This window comes from Astatotilapia calliptera, chromosome 3 (genome assembly GCF_900246225.1).
Source record: "Astatotilapia calliptera chromosome 3, fAstCal1.2, whole genome shotgun sequence".
NCBI lineage: Eukaryota > Metazoa > Chordata > Actinopteri > Cichliformes > Cichlidae > Astatotilapia > Astatotilapia calliptera.
In genome coordinates, this window is record NC_039304.1 from 20,606,372 (window position 1) to 20,627,644 (window position 21,273).

General features: G+C 40.0%; 1 protein-coding gene across 3 annotated transcripts; it reads left to right on the forward strand.

The window, feature by feature from the left end:
* The first annotated feature begins 3,826 nt into the window (after window positions 1-3,826).
* On the forward strand, window positions 3,827-13,586 carry LOC113018896 (prostaglandin reductase 1-like). Of its 3 annotated transcripts, none has more exons than XM_026162311.1 (9): window positions 3,827-3,845; window positions 5,286-5,412; window positions 5,512-5,557; window positions 5,646-5,705; window positions 9,762-9,929; window positions 10,283-10,556; window positions 10,687-10,792; window positions 12,766-12,884; window positions 12,986-13,586. In XM_026162311.1, exons 2-9 carry the CDS (start codon window positions 5,307-5,309, stop codon window positions 13,094-13,096), a joined length of 990 nt encoding a protein of 329 aa, XP_026018096.1. In that variant the 5' UTR covers window positions 3,827-3,845; window positions 5,286-5,306; the 3' UTR covers window positions 13,097-13,586. The 3 variants fall into 3 exon arrangements, with proteins under 3 accessions (XP_026018096.1, XP_026018097.1, XP_026018095.1); XM_026162312.1 differs by lacking the exon at window positions 3,827-3,845 and adding an exon at window positions 5,179-5,197; XM_026162310.1 differs by lacking the exon at window positions 3,827-3,845 and having other exon boundaries at window positions 5,191-5,412.
* The last annotated feature ends 7,687 nt before the right edge of the window (window positions 13,587-21,273 follow it).

Below are 21,273 nucleotides of genomic sequence, written 5' to 3' on the forward strand. Positions count from 1 at the left end.
AACAGTGTTTGCGCTCTTATATCTGGAGCACTTCAACCCCCTCGACCAGGCAGGTCCTTAAAAGCAGCAGATATAATTATTTTATTCACATCAGATTCATGTCTAAAATAACTGTGCACCTCCGCAGCGCGTAGAGATCTCCAGCAGTGCAACATCTCCCTCTAGTGGAAAATATGTTAATACACAAGAAGCTGTTGTTCACGGTACTGGTGAGACACTCACACATTTAAATCATTGAATTTCGGGGTTCCAATCACTTTCATGGCCACAGGGGTATAAAATCGAGCACATAGGCTTGCAGACTGCTTCTACAAACATTTGTGAAGGAATGAGTCGCTCTCAGGAGCTCAGTGATAGGATGTCACCTGTGCAACAAGTTCAGCAGTGAAATTTCCTCTATTGCTGTAGAAATAGCCTACAGGTTGTGTAGAAGTTCATGGAAAAACAGCTCCATCGAGCTGATGACTTTAGGGGCTCAATCACTAGTTTCAGGTTCCACTCAAGGGTTCAACATCCCCACCTGGGATTTGACAGACGGGGACTTGCATAATCATTTGCAACTGCCAGCAGCATTAGCTTTATTTTATTTGTGATCAGTTGCTGATTCTGAGGTTTCATCCCTTTTGTGGGTTTAAACAGCCACATTCTACAGATGGTAAACCAACCATCATGGCTGCTTGCTCACCAATGGCAAGTATAAATCTAGCGTAAAGACAAAGTTTGGCAAGAGTTACTAAAGAAGGTCATCAGGTGAAATTCATAACTCCAAGAAGCATGTCCTGTTACTGAACAGCCATACTGAAAAAAATCTGAGCGCTTATCTGAATTAACTTTACGTTCAATCATCAACAACTGTGAGACCAGAATATGAAGATGCATGATGGGATGGCAGCCTCTTCCTTTGTTTTTGTTAGTCCACTGGGTTTTTTGGCTGATTACATAAAGCAGAGGAGAACTGCTCAAAATCAGAGCGTTCACCCACAAGTTTTCCAGCATTTTCCAGCTAGTTTTTCTGAACTCTGATTTATGCTTCTCTGGTGAATCTATGTAGAGCCTTAACATGTACCCTATGCGAGTGGCCACTGCTGTCCACATCCATCTCTCTCACCTAACAGCACTGCCATCCTTGCTCACAGCTTGGTTACATCCTTCTTCACAAGTCCATACAGGAACTTCAGTTGGTCCAGAGCTCTGCTGCTCCCATCATCACCAGAACGTCTTCAATTTGTTAATCACACCTGTCTTTTAGCAGCTTCGTTGTTTTCCAGTTAATTCAAGCTCCATAGTACCTTTCTGTACTGCTGTATGTCATTCATACTCCCAGGTCTTCTTCTTCTCACAGTCTCACCGACCCTTCCCCATTTTGGCTGCCATGAGGTCTAACGCCTTCAGCTGCTCTACTCTTCGCTTCTGGATTCTCCCCCACAAGTGAAATATTGTTGATTTCTTTTTGACTCGATAGGTCTTTTTTTTTTTTTTTTTTTAATTCTTATTGTTTTTTTAGGCTCCCTGAAAAGTACAGGAAAACCCCATCCAGGCTATGGCTACCAGATCCAAACTGCATAGAAACTTTGTTTTTCCTGATATTTGCTGAACTGTTTGAGATGTTGAGCCAAGGAAAGTCTTACTCTGTTTATTCTTGCTCACTGCGGCTTTATTGACATCTGTAGAATGAGGATGAGAAGGAAACTGGTAGTGAAAAATGTGCACACTCAAAGACTCTCTGTGTTATCAGCGTGAAGGCACTTCAGGTTTCAGCACATGAAAGGTGATCTCACTTCACTCGAGTATTTGGCACGGCCTGATTTGGCTAATGATCAGCTCGAGGCTTTATAACAGTAATAGCAAAGTCATCATAATTTAAATCAGCATGACAGAGTTCCTCTTTCATACCTCTACGCCGTTTTGTTTTTTACTGTAAAATGAAGCAAATGCTTTCTAATTAACAGCAGATGAAAACCATGCCATGTTTCAGTACACAACAGACTCACATGACAACAAATAAAAGGCGTTTGTGTGTGTTGGTGTGTTGTTGACTTGACTTCCAATCATCAAATCTATTTCCTTCATGTAGATTTGACTGAACGGCCTGTTGAGACCAGCAGTATGTTATAGATGATTGTTAATATGTTTCAATGTAGTTTTATCAAGAGTGTTAATTATTATGAAAATAATTCAGTATAAGTTTTCTCTTCTCAACTCATGTATGGGTCGACACTGAATACTGCTTCCAGCAGCACATCTGCAAAAATAAAAACATTTGAAGTGCTCTGGGTTTCGTTTTCGACAAAAACTGAAGACAGTGCATTCCTATTAAAGCCTTAATTAAAGAGAAAATACAAACTCATCTTACCTCCATCTTTGGGCTCAGGGAGCTCCTCCACCTAAAGCCCAAAGTTGCTTTTCTTTGGGAAGCTGTCAAAGTGCTGAGTCATGACCCACGACTTTCCTTGAGTCATGATGATTCTTTTTTATGGCAGCTGTAAATAAATGTTGCCTTTCACTGTTATCAACCTCATAGTAACAGATATGAAAGTGATGAGTCATCCAATGCTGTGCAAAAAAACTGAAGCTAAATATTTATTAAATGTTTATTTGTGGTGTTCATGAACACATGATCCTGATGTCACCTGTTAAATTATAGCTATATACTTTTACTCTGATTCTACAGGTTCCCTTTAGGTTGCAGGTTCAATATAAGAACAGTAATTCAAAAGTAAAGCTGATATAACTAAAATGTTCACAAATCAAGAGATTCATATCAAAATTGCCACAGATGTGTGTTTGATAAAGCTTAATTAAGATTTACATGTAAATTCACTCTAATTATTTTCTAAAGCATTGGTGTCTTGTTTTACTTGGTATAGTTTTACATTTTATTTGTAATTTTTTATGTTCTTTATAAATTTTTAATCACTATTTTGTCATTATTATGTAATAATGTCACAGTCGGTGTCACTCACGGGGATCATTTTGTGTGGTAGAAATGTCATATGGCACATTCAGCGCCCCCTTTGAGCCTGATAAGGCAAAGAAAGCCTGGCTGTGCTGCACTTCCTTAGTAATACACTTATCTGGGCTATGTGTGCATTCATGTGTTATATCAAACAGTACATTTGATTAGCAGCACATGGCTGCTGTCTTTTATTATAGTTGTTGTTAATTAAATAATGAAATGGTTTGATATGTGTTGTTGCTTATTCAAGTCTGTATGTAAGTAATGACCTTATAACAATCTAATGATTTTTTATTATGTGCTAATGCATGAAACCTGAACAAGGGTGTATTTTCTTTATATGATGACAGCATAAAAAAATGGATTTACTACTCCTGGAAGTCATGCAAAGCTTCATTAGGACACCATCATCTCTTTGCAGGCATTACGAGATGCAAAATAAGGCCACGCTAACATGGGTTTCACATATTCAACATGGGTAACAAAACAAATTTACATTTAGAAAACTTTTATCTACAGATATTAAAACTTTACATGAAATATCTTGAGTTTTGATTACAAGCTTGCCTTTTTCTAACTGAAGTATTTAATCTCAAAAATCAAAGATAGACATTTTTCAAAGTTCAACGTGTTATTATCCAAAGTAAATCAACAAATGTTTCGCCTTTCTTACCCGGCTGGGTAACAAACTGTACAGCATATTAAAGCACATGTCTTTATCTTTGTTGGCCAGGTGCTGTTAGATAGTGTACAATATTTTCAGCCAATCATATCCAGCAATAAAAGCTTGTGTCCCGCCCTTTCTCCTCATAACTGTTCACATTCCTGCCTCTCCTCACTTCCACCCACTCCACAGCTTCCAGCATTTCTCTGTGAAGAAAGGCGAGCGGTAAGTCACACAGAGGAGAGAGAGCTGTTTGTTTCTGAACTGCATCAAGTGTGATTTTACTGGAGGAGGTAACTCTGAGGCTGAGCAGCAAACATCAGCAGGGGGTCGGTGTTATCCCTTTAAAGCCTTTGCATAAAGTGTTATCTTGCTACTGACCATAAAATATGAGATACTCCACTACAGTGGTAGTTGTGTATGAACAGTTAGATTGTATTTGTCACGGGCGAGGTCGCCTCGAAAGAGAAAGGACTCAAATGCTTGGCGCAGAACAGCACATAGAACGTTTCAGTGACAACGTTTATTTTCTCAGCAAGTGCACACAGTCAGAAAACTGAAACGTGAGTTTAACAAGTACTAGAAGCAACACCTAAACCTAAGGGGTTTATGCAGCCTGAGCTAAGTAAACAATCTGGTCGCTCGTCAGTGAAACTGCTGTTCCGAGGATTGGGCTGAAGGGAGAGTCAAACTGGTTGGCTGGGTCCGGGGAAAGGGTCAGAGTCACTGAAATTAGAGTACAGACATTCAGGTATGGTTCGGGCAAGCTGTTTGTTCTGAATTTTCCTTTGCACTGCTTACTTGCTGTGGGTGGTCAGTAGTGGCGTGGAGGGGTGAGTGGTCTGGGTGAGTGGTCCGAAATCTGAAATCCCTGGCGTTGAGCCAGGGAGGCAGGCAGGTGCATGGGGCGAGAAACCCGTGAGACTGTCAGGAGGTCCAGATGGGTGTTCTACAGAGGAGATTCGTGTCTGGCAACTTGGTGCATGGCTATGAAAGAGAGATACAGAATGAGACAAGATAGTTTGCAAGTCGTGTATAAAATCACAGCGGTGGCCTGCACTAACTAGGGTTAGCCGACAATCCAGCCTTATGAGTCCTTGGCTTAGTTACCCACAGGTGCGAGCAATAAGCAGAACACAGTGGCTCCTCCCAGGGGTGGAGATGCCGGCTCGGAGGGAGAAACACTGGCACCCACCCAGACCATGACAGTATTGTGTTTCAATGTGTTTAGAGGTTCACTGATATTCTCATAAAGTCTGAAAAACAGAATCACTGAACTTGATTCTATGTGAATACTTGTATGTAAGCCAGTACTTTTATAGTAATAGTTTTACTCTGATCACTCAAATGACTTGTGTGTAAATATGTAAATGTGTGTGTGTTTGAGCACGATGAGGATTTCTGCATTTCGTTGGAATTGTTCTTTTAATCACAGCTTGGAAACTGAGCCTAAGGGCAGCCTACGCTGTCATTGTTACACTTTATAGTTAACCGATGATGTCATGAAAAATTAAAATGATTTGTGTTGTTTGATGCTCACCACAGCTAAACGTCACAGAGTGAACGTCACACTTCAGGTTTTATTCAGCTCTATTTTGCACAGCGCTGGATGACTCAGCACTTTCATGTCTGTTGATAACAGTGACGGGCAATATTTCTTTACAGCGGCCATAAAAAAGAAGAATCATGGTGAAAGCTAAGTCATGGGTAATGACTCAGCACTTTGACGGCTTCCCAAAGAAAAGTGACTTTGGGCTGAAGGTGGAGGAGCTCCCTGAGCCCAAAGATGGAGGTACGTCTTTCTTCTTTCTCTCTACAGGAGAGCACCTTCTTCAGTTTTTGTCAAACATTAAGCATCGAGCACTTTAAATGAGTTTAGTTTTGTTTGCAGAGGTGCTGTTGGAAGCTGTGTTTCTCAGTGTCGACCCGTACATGAGGTGATCAGAGAGCAGCGTCACTCATTACTGAACTACTTTAATGCTCCTGATATAAATGCATATTGTAACACACCGCTGGTCTCAACAGGTCGTTCAGCAAAACCCACATGAAGGAGGGAGATGTGATGATCGGAGGTCAGGTGGCCAAGTAAGAAACACAAACACACCTGCACACAGAAAACTTGCATGATGTGCTGACACAGAACGCAGTCCGTATATCTTTGATTCCCACTGTTATGCTCGGGGAGCAGATTAAATTGAAAGGTGGGGATTAATATAAAAAAGCACAAAGATCACACTCAGCAAACAAGATCAAGAGGGTTTAACCACAGTGATGTAAAAGGAAGAATGATAAATGGACTGGTCTTTATATAGCGCTTTTCTACTCTATCTGAGCACTCTATGCGCTTTACACAACTTATACATTCAGACCCATTCACACAAGAACTCTTTTTCTAAGTGCTTCCTATCTAACTTTCACACTCTGATGAAACATGAGTTTAGTATCTCGCTCAAGGATATTTGACATGCAGACTGGAGCAGACTGGGATCAAACCACCAACCTTCCAGTTAGTAGGTGACCTGCTCTACCACCCAAGCTACAGCCACCCTTTAATCACAAGGAGAAGGCTGTGGAAGCTGAATCTAAATAAATCAAAGCACCAGCGAATATTCTGGGTGAATAGCAGTAAGTTGTTCACTGTCAGTAAGATTGTTATTCAGGCCAGGATTCATTTTACAAACTGAGACATCAAAAAGACACACCTTTAAGTAAACTCTGTTTTTACTTCTACATACATTATTCATCACACTGACGCTCATGTATCTTCAAGATTTCGTTACCAAAAAAAACTTGAAACAAAGACAGCACAGTTGAACAGTTTAATTTCAGCCAGCTGTGTTAGTAAAATGAGTTATCCCAGTGACAGCACAGACTATTTTGTTTTAATATTGTGTTGTTGTTTTCCTGTTTACTAGAAGGTTTTAAATTTTCTGTACTTTTAGGTGACAGGAGACATGTGGCCTGGTCAAAACACAGAGAGCTGCACTCTAAAAGATCTTTAAACATAGTAAACATACCTTGTGTGCCACAGACTGCTCCCAAACACGAGGGGACAAGTAATACCTCTAAAACACTTAAGTTGGCTTTATTAAACATTAGATCTCTAGCTGGGAAAACATTTTTAATTAATGATTTAATCACTGAGCACAGCCTTGATTTTATGTTTTTAACTGAAACTTGGTTGGACCAAAGTAACAGTGGAGCTGTTCTCATCGAGACGACCCCTCCTAACTACAGTTTTATCAGTGAGGCCAGGGTGAGCAGGAGAGGAGGAGGGGTTGCTGTCTTATTTAATGAATCATTTCAATGTAAGCAGCTATCTCCTGGAAGTTTTCAGTCTTTTGAATATGTGGCTTTACAGCTGAAGGCCCCATCCAAAGTTGTGTTTCTTAATGTTTACAGGCCTCCCAAACACTGCACAGACTTTTTTTAATGATCTCAGTGAACTGCTGTCTGTGATCTGTGTTGATTTTGACTGTGTAATTATTGCTGGGGATTTTAACATTCATGTGGACAACCCTCAGGACAAAGGGACTAAAGACCTGAGTAACACTCTGGGCAACTTTGGGCTGACTCAGCATGTAACAGAGGCCACACATAATAGAGGACACACTCTTGACCTACTGATCTCCAAAGGCCTGAGCATTTCAAAGGTTACTGTGTCTGATGTGGGCCTGTCTGATCATTACTGTGTTTTCTTTGAAAGTAAAATCTCAGCCCACACAAATATATCAACAACAGTGATCACAAAACGGTGTATAACTGAACACAGTAGTGCAATTTTTAACCAGGTCTTCCCATTAACACCTGACCTGTCCAGAGGGTCAGTCAATGAGCTCGTCAATAGCTTCAATGCTAACATGTTAAATGTAATGGACACTATTGCTCCCATTAAGGTGAAGGTTATCTCTGGAAGGAAAAAGTCTCCATGGAGAAACTCCACACTGGTGAAAAATGAAAAAAGAGAGTGTAGGAAAGCTGAGCGCAGATGGAGAAAAACAAACCTCCAGGTTCATTATGACATTTATAAAGAGAAACTTCACAATTATAATTTACAACTGAGGAATGCAAGGAGGTCCTACTTCTCTGACATCATCACTAAAAACAGCCATAATGCTCGGGTCTTATTTTCTACAGTTGACAGGCTAACAAACCCTCCTGTGTCAGTGGCAGCTGAACTTCATTCGACCATGGCCTGCAATGACTTTGCCAAATTCTTCACTGAAAAAATCCAAAAAATTAGACAAGCAATTGGTACATCAACAGCAGATCCAGGATATGTACTGTGTCCACCAAAAAACTGTTTAAACACCATGAAACAGTTTCAACCTATTAACAGCAAAGACCTGGAGGACATCTTAGGTCAACTGAACTCCTCCTCCTGCTGTTTAGATGTCCTGCCAACAAGTTTTTTCAAAAAGGTCTCAAAGACTTTAGAGTCAGACCTGTTACAGATCGTCAACTTTTCTTTATTATCAGGTGTGTTTCCAGAATCACTAAAAACTGCTGTAATCAAACCTATACTGAAAAAGGACAATCTTGACAAGACACAAATGAACAACTACAGGCCGATCTCAAATCTCCCGTTTTTAAGTAAGATCATTGAAAAAGCAGTTTCTCAACAGCTCAGTTACTTCTTAAAACAGAATAACTGCTACGATGCCTTCCAGTCAGGTTTTAGACAGAACCACAGCACTGAAACCGCTCTGACCAAAGTGTTTAATGACATATGTCTGAATACAGACAGTGGAAAAATGTCAGTCCTAGTTTTACTGGATCTCAGTGCAGCATTTGATACAGTTGACCACAACATATTACTCAAACGACTGGAGAACTGGACAGGTCTTTCAGGAACTGTACTAAACTGGTTCAAAACATACGTAGAAAACAGGAAATACTTTGTATCAATAGGTAACTTCACATCTGAGCAGACAAGTATCACATGTGGAGTTCCCCAAGGTTCCATCTTGGGACCCCTTCTGTTTAACATCTACATGCTCCCACTGGCACAGATTATAAACAACAACAAAATAAACTATCACAGCTATGCAGATGACACACAAATATATATCACAATGTCACCAGGAGACCGAGGCCCTGTACAGGCTCTTGGTAAATGCATTGAGGAAATCAATGACTGGTTGTGCCACAATTTTCTCCAGCTAAACAAAAACAAAACTGAGGTAATAGTCTTTGGCGCCAAAGAAAAACGATTACAGGTCACCAGAGAACTTCAATCTATACATCTAAAAACCACAAACCAGGCGAGAAATTTGGGTGTAGTGATGGATGCAGACCTAAACTTAGAAAAACACATTAAGACAATAACAAAGTCAGCTTACTATCACCTCAAGAATATATCAAGGATAAAAGATCTGATGTCTCAACAGGACCTGGAAAAACTAGTCCATGCATTCATCTTTAGTAGGCTTGATTACTGTAACAGCATCTTTACAGGTCTACCTAAAAAATCAGTCAGACAACTACAGCTCATTCAGAACTCTGCTGCTCGAGTCCTCACTAAGACCAAAAAAGTGGACCACATCAGTCCAGCTCTGAGGTCCTTACACTGGCTGCCTGTCCGTCAGAGGATAGACTTTAAAGTTCTGATGCTGGCCTATAAAGCTCTGAATGGTTTAGGACCAAAATACATCAATGACCTCCTGACCCAGTATGAACCATCCAGATCCCTCAGGTCATCTGGATCCGGTCTTTTATCAGTTCCCAGAGTCAGAACCAGACACGGAGAAGCTGCATTCAGCTTTTATGCTCCTTATATCTGGAACAAACTCCCAGAAAGCCTCAGATCAGCTGAAACACTCAGTTTATTTAAATCCAGGTTGAAGACTCACCTGTTCTCAGCTGCATTTGAATAAAGCACCAAATCCACACTTTAAGCTTAAATTTCAAAACTTACATTTAACTACTGATTTTATCTACTGTTCTGATTTTATCTGTTTTGATTTTATATACTGTTGTTTGTTTGTTAATTAGTTAGTTAGTTTATTTGCTTGTTTTATTCAATTTTAAATCATGCTTTTTATTTGTTCTTGTTTCTAATGTCTCTGTAAAGCACTTTGAATCACCTTGTTGTTGAATTGTGCTATACAAATAAACTTGCCTTGCCTTGCCTTGCCTTAGAGTGATCCAGAGTAAAAATCCAGCGTTTCCTGTGGGAAGCCACGTTGTGAGTAACAGTGGGTGGAGAACCCACACGCTCAGTGATGGGACCGGCCTCACTCCCATCCTGCCTGAGTGGCCTAAAGATGTGTCCCTGTCTCTGGCTCTGGGTGCCATCGGGATGCCCGGGTAAGACAGATTTAAGTAACCTGCATAGATCATAGTCACTTTCTATTGGACGATAAATCGTGGCAGGATGTTCTGACTCTTCCAGCAGGTAGATCGATGTGAAGTTTTATCAGCTGAATCTTAAATGTAAACTAAACCATCTGAGACATTCATCTTAGTGTAAGACTTTATTTATAGGTGTTTGTAAGGTGTTTAAGAGGTCAGCTAAACGTGCTAATAGACAACAAGTGGCTAACTCCAGATGTTTTGCTGATGAGCTGAAGCAGAGTTTGTAAGCAGTGATCTTTGTGTATATAATTAATCTGGCAATCAAAGAGGCAACAGCTGGATTCACTGTTTCTGTCTCTCTGCAGGCTGACGGCTGTTTATGGGATAGAAGACGTGTTGGGTCTAAAGGAGGGTGAGACCCTGCTGGTGAACGCTGCAGCTGGAGCGGTGGGCTCCGTGGTGGGACAGATCGCCAAGATCAAGGGCTGTAAGGTGGTGGGCTCGGCAGGCTCTGATGCCAAAGTGGCTTACCTCAAAGAGCTGGGATTTGATGAGGTCTTCAACTACAAAACTGTGGGTTCCCTGGAGGAGGCTCTGAGGAAGGCTTCACCTGAAGGATACGACTGCTTCTTTGAAAACGTGAGCAGTGGTGGTGCAGTTTCAAGCTTGCATTTAATATTTAATCATTGCTCTACTCTTCTCTTGTATTCACACTGCATTCCTCACAGCACGTTACAATGCATTAAGTGACACTGCTGCTTTGTTTTAGGTGGGAGGCCCTTCGTCAGATGTCGTCCTGCAGCAGATGAAGAACTTCGGAAGAATAGCTGTGTGTGGAAGTATCTCCACCTACAATGACAGCCAACCCCAGACAGGTTTGTTACTGCTATAACTCCTGAAAGTTTTGTGCCTGCTATGGAACAACCAGGGTTGGTGCACAGACAGAAAAATAATAATACTTTGCATTATTGCAAATACCAATCAGATTTAATTAATAAACTTACAGACGGATTCACAGGAGATAACTGATTCAAGGTTAAGAAACTTACTTTAAACCCCATGAGGCACCAGTCTGGTATAAACACAGTCTTCTAAGGATTTACAGACGAATCCTAAGATTACAGCTTACAGCTCTTTTCCACAAATGCACCATTCTTGATGGCCCTGGCTTCCGTAGCGATTTTTCCACTAAAACAGCTATTTTTAAAATCTGCAATGAAATTTTGATGCATAGTGTTGGAGGTTATTATTATTCCGTTTTTTGATGCTGCACCTGACACCTCTGTCTTTCATACTGTACCATACCATCGTCATCATGCTTGACAGGCTGATATATTGGGTGGATGTATCTGGATCTGCTTCAGAGTGGTTCTTGTCACGTCTTTCTAAAAGATGTATTTTTGTGGCTTCTTTGAAGTTCATGTCCTCTTCCACCTCTCGGGTCTATGTGTGACATACGACCTTTATTGTTTATATAATCTCTGCTCCCTCTTTAACACGTTTTCAACACTTTTAGGGTGTTATGCTATGCAGATGACAGTCAGCTGTATATCTTCTCTAAGCTCCAAGATATTTCTGAGTTACAGATATAGAAAAAGTTCTTGGATGGTAGACAATTTCCTCCAATGTAATGAAGAGAAAACAGAAGTCCTTGTTTGTGTCCTTGATAGATTTATGCCTGAGGTAATGGAAACTCTTGGTCCCCTTCAGGAACCTTGTTACAATTTGTTACTCAGCCTTTACTTTGGATGCTCATGTTAAATTTAACTCTTGAATGAATAAATAATGGATGAGGGCGTGCTGTCTGTGCATCGTTTAGGGTTCAAACTAAAAAAGCCGAAGCTATTGCAACAGTTTCTCCCAGACTGTGGTTTAAATGGCATTTTTATGATATAGCATATTGTTATAATTTTCTTAAAGGTGTTTTATATGAAGTTTTACTCACACTTTGTGAGTCAGGTCTCTCCATCAGCTGCTCAGGTGGGGTCAGTGTACTTGGAACGACAGATGTCCAACAGCAATGTCCACACATCACTGATGTCCTTGGAAGTTTTCTCTCTGCCCCCCTCTCAGACATTTTTAAAGTCACTCATGGTAATGTCCAAGAATCAGATTGCATTTTTGGCTGTCCTTCCTCTGTGTCCATGCTAGTTCTGACCCACGATGCAACGGTTCTGCCTTCAGCTAAATTCTGGTCATGTGACCATTACACTGTACCTCAAACAAACTTTACAGAAAGGTGTATAGCTCATTTACACAGCCTTTAAAAAATTATAATTATATTTATTATATATAATTATAAAATATTATATAACAATATTTTATAATCACATATTTTAGACAATTTAAAAAAAAATCTCATTAAAATAATTTTAATCAATTTCAGCAAATAAATTAAATACACACAAATCTATGACAGAAACATATAAAATAAACCCCTTTTTAAACTGTCTCTGGCACACTTACAGTTCCCAGTCAACATTTAGCTTGATTCTTACTGGACAACTGGGATGTTCAAAGCTTTCATTACCAAACTGTATGAATTCGTTTGAATTACAGGTGTAAAGGTATGTAGATGGCATTAGACTGAAGTGGAACAGTGACCTTTCTGGAGCGGCCCTGGAACCCAAAGGCCCACAAATATCACTGTGAAGAACACAAAATGCATATAATACACCACCAACAACTTCTTCTGTATTCATGTATTTTTTCCACTAGAGGGAGAAGCTGCACTGCTAAAGATCCACAAGTGCTGTGGAGGCACACAGATGGTTATTGTAGACATGAACTGTAGTTTCTGTGAGTGAAAGATGGGTTAAATTTTTCTCTTGAACGACCTGTGTTTTAGGTCCGTATCCCTACTTCACCATGATCATTAAGGAGCTGAAGATGGAGGGATTCTTGCAAAGTAGGTGGGAGCACAAGCACCCTGAGACCCTCAAGAGACTGTTAGCGTGGGTGAAAGAGGTTAGTGTGAGCCTTTCCTTTAAGTAAAGATGTAAACATCAGTTACCTGTGTTTCTGTTGTGATGTATTGTATTTGTGATGTGTGTATTGTGCATCCACAGGGCAAACTGCAGTGTCGGGAACACGTCACAAAAGGCTTTGATAACATGCCGGCTGCTTTTATGGGGATGCTGCAGGGAGAAAACATGGGCAAGGCCGTCGTCGCAGTCTGAAGAGTTCAATGCAAGAGAGCCAGTTACTAATAACTGCCATTATTACACAATCTATGAATTAATGAAGCAATAAACATAGAACAAAATAATTTCACATTAACATTTCAGCTCTTTGAGTAGTTTTGTAATCACAGAGTTTTGCCTGTGATTGATAGTTGTGTCTTTTGTCATGTTGACAAATTGACATCTGGCAACATCAGCATCAGTTTGCTTAAGTTGTACGTTTTGGTGACTTACTTAACAACACGACCACCAATGAATAAAAGAAGAGATGATAATTCCAGACTCAGGGTTCTTATCCTGTCATTACAGCGAGTATCTGTGTGTGCAGCGCAGATCTGTTCTGCTGTATTAATGCCCTGCACTGAAAAAATGGGAATTGGGAGGCTTTTGAATTTGCACAAATGAATTTAGTTAATGCTACACAAGCCTTTTATGTTTCTCTTATTTACATGATTAAATAAAGTACTATTTACTTGATTATAAACAATACTGAGACTACTCATTTTTCTTGCATTGATTTAAAGTGACTAAATTAGAATACTAAAACCATTGTAATTGTGTTTGACCACAACCGGAAATGATGCAATATATTCAAAGACAACAACTAAATATGATTGGATAATAAGACCTAGAGTCTTATCCAATAAGACAACAACATAATTTAAGGAGAGCGCAATTGACCGCCAGATTCTGGAAGACTGTTCAGCCACATGCAACCTTTGGCACTGAGTCAGGCATACCGAGAAGGTAAGTAATTTAAATACATTTGTTTTAGTTGGGTACGTTTTCACAGAATTGTTGTAGTGCATGCTATATAAATAGTAGTGTGTAATGCATCTACATGTTGTTTTTACAGTGCTAGCTAAAGTTGGTATTAGCTTTGTGGCTAAAGCTGAAAAATAGTAACAAATTGCACATACCCGGTAGTCGGGGGAGAAAGCAGCTGTTGTCGGTCAGATATGGCATTTATGCATGTGACAGAGAGCACTGACGTTTTTTGATGGCTTAGCAAGTTAAAACGTCACTGAGAGAGCGCAATAGTGTTTGTGTTACTCATGCTAGTTATGGCTACAGTGGCTAATTAGTCTGGCTGTAACCGTCAGAGTTTAAGAAGCTGGGAGCACAGTGCCATACCTTAATTCTTGCTGAGGACACACACTCAAGTTATAATAAGGATCCTGCCACCTTTGACGTGGGTTTAAGAACCTGTGCCCATAAATCATTTTTCCATTTAGTCATTATTTTAGGTGAAGTGTCACTTACTTGACTATTCTATTGGTCAAGCCCAAATAATACAGCAGATATCTACAAGGAGATAAGTTTGTTCAACAGACTATGTCTTATTAAGTGATGTATTGTGAATTTTCCAGCATTGTCCTAACAAAAATTAGGACCCTTTCCCCCGCTTTTTTTCTACTTTGTGTAGAACATATGTGAGCTGCTTCTCAAAACATTATGTATAAATGGTACTTTAAAGAAACCATTGATGCTCTTCTGGACTGGAATACTTTTTTTCAATTAAAATTAATGTTTTTTGTGATGGTGGAATTTTTACCTTTATGATTACAGAAGTCAAAACATCAGATGATGATAGCTTACCATCTAAGCTCCCCATCTCTTGGCAAGTCTGAATTAGAGGTCTCAGCTGTATCTGCCTTTCTAGTGGATTTGCTTAAAGAGGAGATAAATTATTATTATTAGGTACATATTCCCTGACATTCTAGAGGTCAGCCTTGCACAGTGTGTGACATTAAAGGGCATAACGTATAGAAATGGAATGGCACTGGCCCAAAGGGAAGCAGCTGGATTGCCAGAATACTGAAAAACCATATCTGCATTGTACCACAGCATATTCTACATTGTCAGAGAGCTTGGTGGCTGGTACAGAGAGCACCACAGAGCTTTTGAGCTCAGCCCAGTATCCACAAGAATATTCACTCTGTGAACTCCTTGATACTTATCCATTGGTTGGCTATGAGATTGGATCAGTCCACATTGTGACTTTAAAAAGGCATATAGAATTAAAAGGTGTTCATATAAGTGTAATAGCTTCAGTAACATGTATTTCATTAAATAAATTCTTCTTTTTTATGTCTGATCTTTATAACTTTGAGTATTGGGTATGGATAGCTTTATGAAAACTAAACTGAAAGGATTCTTTCTGAATGTCTGATATGTAATTCTTTTTTGCCTACAGAGTTCCATGGTCCTAAAGACTGTTTTGGCTGACGGAACCTGTCGAAGGCTCACTCTCTAATGGAGCGCCTGAATCAAGTGAGGATCTCATTGTTGAAGTCAAGAGACAGTGTTGTCTTCAGGGCAGTTTCAGACTTCAGTTTATGGATTTCTTGTTTGGGAATGAGTTTCTTAACCTTACCTCAGTTTCAGAAGTAGCAGACAAAGGGACTCTTAAAGCTATTGAAATGCCAAAGCCCACCACATGGACATAAAAAAGAGTAACAGAGTTGGTGAAACTCAAGATGGAAAAGACTTTTTCATACAGAAGACATGAACTTTATTCTTTCATGAGGTATTTATAAGTTTCTCATTGTTCACAGCCATTGACAGGTCGAAGAGGTCAACACGTGAGGAGCGGTTCGAAATTGTGTTGATATCTGGTGAACGCAGTAATCGGGTCATTGCAGCAGATTTCAATGCAAGACACCCTACGAGACCACCCATCTCCCATGCTACAGTTAGCAAACTGTTTGCTAAGTTTTGTGAAACTGGTTCAGTGTTGGATTTGCCAAAATGTGGACACAAAAAAACTGTCACTAATGAGGAAACATCAGTGGCTGTCCTAGCTTCATTCAGCAAGAGCCCACAGCGTAGCACTTACCGCATGTCACTGGAGAGTGGCATTAGTCGAACATCCCTTCAGCGGATATTAGCTACTCACAAATGGCACCCTTACAAACTAAGGGCACAGGGCTGTGGCTCCCCACACTCCCTAGCAGATCATTACATGGAGAAACTTTTGGAATGCAAGCATGCTGATCCACACAGGTATGCACACAGGTGTACACACGGGTATTCACAGACGCGGACTACAGCTTTCTTGGCTGCTGCCTCAAAGCACACTGTGCGCTGTCTATCTTGCGTGCTGCACAATATCGTTTATTATTTAGTAACTATTGATATCTATGGCTAGCTAGTTTATTGTGATGGTGCTTTTTTTTCTATTATTATGTTGCTCTTTGTTGTTTGCTGTCTCCTCTGTTTTTTTTCTCTCCATACAGGTGACCCAGGAGTTTTTGGTTTTTTTTGGTTTTTTTTGTTTGTTTGTTTGTTTTTTTCTCTTCCCCCCATTCTCACCGTCTCTTCTCCCCTTTGGTTTTCTTTCTTTCTCTCCCCCTCTTTCTTTCATTCTTTCCCCCTGTCCTATCCCACAGTTATGTCTGTCCCGTTTGCAACTGAAAATAAAATAAATTCATAATTATAATAAAGGTCAATCAAATGGACCAATATGGCAAGGCCATGATGATCCACTTGGTAAAATAAATCCGCTTGGCATCTTTCTTGGCCTCAAGACAACAATTCTGATGGCTATAGATCCAAACGGGACAAAAAAACAAAAAACAAAAAACAAACTAAGGGCAAACTACACTGATTAGCAGCGGCATAGGCACACTTAAAATTTCTTCTGAAATTTTTGCTTTCTAGTATTTATTTAATATTTCTTTATGTTATAAAAATGACTTTGAATCCTGATAAAAATGCAAAATCATGGGTTAAAAATGAAAACAAGAGAACTAAGAATGTATTAATATTTGTTGACAGAAAAACAGAAACTGTATATGTGCAACCAAAGTGCCATTTTAATTCAGATGAAAAAAAAGGGATTTATTCATTCATTGTCCATTCAGGATCTTAAAAATGTGATAATAATAATGAAATAATACAAATAATGTAATAATAAGAATGATGTAATAATAATTAATGTAAATCTAAATAATATTGTCCTTCAGAGAAATAGTTTGTAGTCCTGAAGATGGAGAAGTTTACTCCTGCAGAGCGACTGGGACTGTCTGTGGTCATGATGGTTGAACCTCCAACGACTTTCCCAGCTTAGCCTCAGAGTGCTGCTGCTACTGTAGCAGCCGCTCTTCTCCTACTCGTCAGGACTTGCATTGTCACATCTGGGGATCCCAGGCCCTGCTGGAGAGGAGAGCCTAGTCTGGATGCTGACCTGCTGCCTGTAATTATTAGCCTTTTTCAGGCTCTTCTCCACAGGACGCCTGTCTTTTTCAGGCTCTTCTCCACAGGACGCCTGTCTTTTTCAGGCTCTTCTCCACAGGACGCCTGTCTTTTTCAGGGACAATCTTCATCCACAAATTCATAAAGTCCTTGTGAAGGGTCAGTTTCTCGATGATTGTTCGCCCATGGTACCTGTGGAAGATTACAGTTGTCATTAATCTTCATTAATTGTGTAAACTCACAGAAAATAAAACATTGATGCACTTCAAACCCATTTAAAAGTACCCACCTGGCTTCAGGTGCAGCATCCCCTGCCATTCTAGAGGCAGCAATTAGAAACCTTTCAGTGAAGCTTCCTGTTTTCAGGATGACGGCTGCTCCAAGTTTGTCAGCCAGCTGGTGCAGGTGTTGAGCCGTGCTATTCCTCACTGCAACACAGCGATGGCTGAGCAAGGACAATATTAGACACACAACTCAGTGAACATGATCTCTCTTTCATGTCTTCTAATAAAATCACTACAGCTTCTTCTCTCCTCTTACGTCAGTCCTGTGTTAAACAGAGCGCTCAGAATCCGTCCATGGCTGCAATTTTCCACCATGGCATCAAGCGCCAGATTGACCTCCTGATGAAGCAAGTTGTTGTTGGTCTGTGCAAGCTTCAGCAATAGAGCTCGGCCTGTTGTTTCAACTTCTGGGTCCATTGTTTTCTGGAGCTGAATGTAGAGCTCATCGATGGTATGTATGGCCTCACAGGCTATTGCTGAGCGTTGGTTTTTCACCTAAAATGTGAGTGAAAATCATCAGTTGAGGCTGTAGTATGCACTTGAAGGGAAACTAGCTGCATGAAACACATATAAGAAACATAAAGTGTGCAATACCTCCTCAATGAGGACCAGACACACTTCATGTAGTTTAGTCTTCAGGATGTCCGAGTGGTGCTTTGCCAGAGACTGAATAGTTTTCTACCCCTGTCTTTTCTTAATCCTGTATTTACACAACACAACATTGAACACGACTTCAGGAACACCACAAATAACACAGCGACATTATGCAGCACTGTTTCTGTGCAGTATTTAATGTCTCCTTACTACGTTTCTTACCAGTCGTCTGAAGACAGCAGACTAAAGCTGTGGGACAGGCTCTCTACAGGTGTAGCTAGAGGCGGGAGTTTGACCCTGCTCTCTCTTGGATTATTCTGACTGCACTGACTGTCTGCTTTCTTGTCTGATAATCAACGAGGTTAGTAAAAAGAAACTGTAATTTCTTCTAATTTGAAGCATTGTACATGATGCAGTGATTAATTGTTCATTAAAATCTTTTAAAAAAATCTCTTAATTTAAAGTTTGATTATTCAGCATCTTCTACAGTTACTGAGGAAAACCACTTACCGTCTATAGGGACGACTTTTGCATGGCGCAGCAGCGTCCCAGGCCGAGGTCCTCGTTTTTGCGGTATGGGAACTGTTGGAGGTTTTGGAGTCAAAGGCTTTACTGCAGTAAATGTTTTGGTTGGTACTGTGTATCCAGGTGAGGTTACAATCCCATCCTGGAAATGCTGCAGTTTTTCCAAAATAGGCCCAAATTTGTCTTTTGCTGTTAAGACTCTTATTCCACGAATGACCTTCGTGTCTGTTTAGACAAAAAATAACTAAATAACTACAAATTTACATCTTACAAAAACAACAATAAACATTTTTCTTCCTGATTTTTTTTTCTTCAAAAAAGCATATAAAATGAATGGACAGCAAGAATATGTGTAATTTAGCATTAAAATAGATAATCTACAGTGTCAAATTTTAAAATCTAAACTAACTGATTAACAGCAGGTGTAACCACTAAAGAAAAGCATCACCTTTGAACCGACCTGCTCCTGAATGTTGAGCAGAGAAAACAGGCAATTGCGATGGACAAGCTGCTCGAGGAGGTGGAGGAACTGGAGTGAGCGGTGTCATCTCAACAGGACTAACAATGAAAGGAATGGCCCTCAGTTCACTTGGTGTGTGTGTGTCTGCAGAGCTGAGGCTACTCAGACTTCTTTCAGGGTCCTCCTGATTCCAAAAGGGGTCATCCAAACAGTTCCAGCTTCCCTGGACTATCTCTGGAGAGCCTGCGCATTGCTCAGGTAAAGGTGGGAGTTGCACAGCATAATCTCTGGGTCTCTGTGCGATATGCAATGTGTCTGCCTGTTGAAAGAACACATTTGTCTTACTGCTCTGAGCTTTGTGAAAGTCCAGGATCCTGGACTCTGTGGTGAAGCGCTGACAGTTGCTCTGTCTACAGTGACTTACACAAAAATTACACTGTGCAAAGCAGCAAAATATAACACATCTCTCAGAAACATTTACATTTGATCAGCAGACAAGTCAAGAATGAGTATGTTTAGTTACTTACATCTCCACCTGTGCGTTTTCTCTGAATCAAATCTTGAAAGCCATGGAAAAAGTTACCTGATGTATTTTCAGACATGCCTGAGATAAAAAGTGAACAAATAGTTTAGAAACAGAAAGTTTGTGAGTGCTGCTCAGTGTTTGAGTGACAAGTTCTAACTCAGCTGCTCAGTAAAACAGTTATGATGATGTCATATGGAACTCACAGAGCATTTTTTGAAAATATTCATATATATACACTATTTTGTGTTTTTACAAAAATATCAGACATGTCTAAATCAAAGGCAGCTTATGATCTCTAATTATGATCTTTAATCAACAAATTTAAATAGATGTCCTAATCACAGCTTCTAAAACTAGACAACACTATACTGATAAATTTATATAAAACAGCAAAAAGGAGATAAAAGCACTGTCATAAATAGAGAAATAAGTACAGTAAATAAATAAATACAGTTTTTAAAAAATACAGAAAAAAACGTGTCATTTGCTACAACAACAACAACGACAACAAAATAGCAGCTTGGACAAAGGTGTTTCTTCAAGCTTCGCCTCCATTTAGGGGCTGCAAACCTCTGTCCCAAAGGAAGAAGCTGAAATCCTCCAATAAGGGGTGGGAGTCCTTTAAAGTAGAGTAACTCATCCTCTACAACTGCCTAGTATTCAAGGACTCTATGTTAAAAGGCTAGGTGGCCTTGCGCAGGTACCTTTTATGCTTTTTGCTATTTTACACACAAAATCTATGCCATTGCTATAAAATGCTGTTGCTGAATCTTAATTCAGTCAAGTTGTGATTTTAAACTTTGTGCCCGAGGAACATTAAAAAGCGTTAATGTTAACGTAACAGGTTAATGTATGCGTGTAATAAAGAAAAAGAAAAAGAAAATACCAACGAGAGAAAGAAAATGATGAAAGCAAAGAAAATAAAAGTGTGGAAGTGTGAGTGAGAAATTGTCTCCGACTGGGGGAAGCAGTGACGCTACAGGTCACCTTCTTCCCCTGCTGGACACAAAAAGAAAACATAATTTGGTGTGTGGTGGATGAAAATAATTAATAACAACATGAAGAAGGTTTTTGTGTTTGCGGTTAAAAAACAAATAAAATTTCACCTTTGGGGTTTAAAGTCAGTAGAGTTCATAACGGAATAAGCAGAGATGTGTTGCTTTAGGAGTGATGAAAACATATGCAGTCACAGTGACTAATGAAAGTCTCTCAGTCTGTCGTTTACAGGTGGGGAACGGAACTGGATCAATTCTCCACGGGCAGCAGTCGGAAGAAAATTATAGGCTGAAATCATTAGAAACAAAATAGAAACACCCAGCCAGAATTTTTGGCTGAATTGTTTTGCAGCTTCCCGTCCTCATCCTGAACAAGCAAGCTCCAAGGAAGCTGATCTCTCCCTGAAGACACCGAGTGCAGTTTCAGAAGCACGAGCATGAACATCAACAGTGGACAGGAGTCCAAGAGACAATATCAGAGTTCTGAGCAGAGAGGTCCAGCAGCGCTGTGGGCAAACGGCATCAGAAAGAGAAGAACCACCATCTAGATTGGATGGATGGAGATGCGTTTCCAGCCAGCTGCAACCTCACTG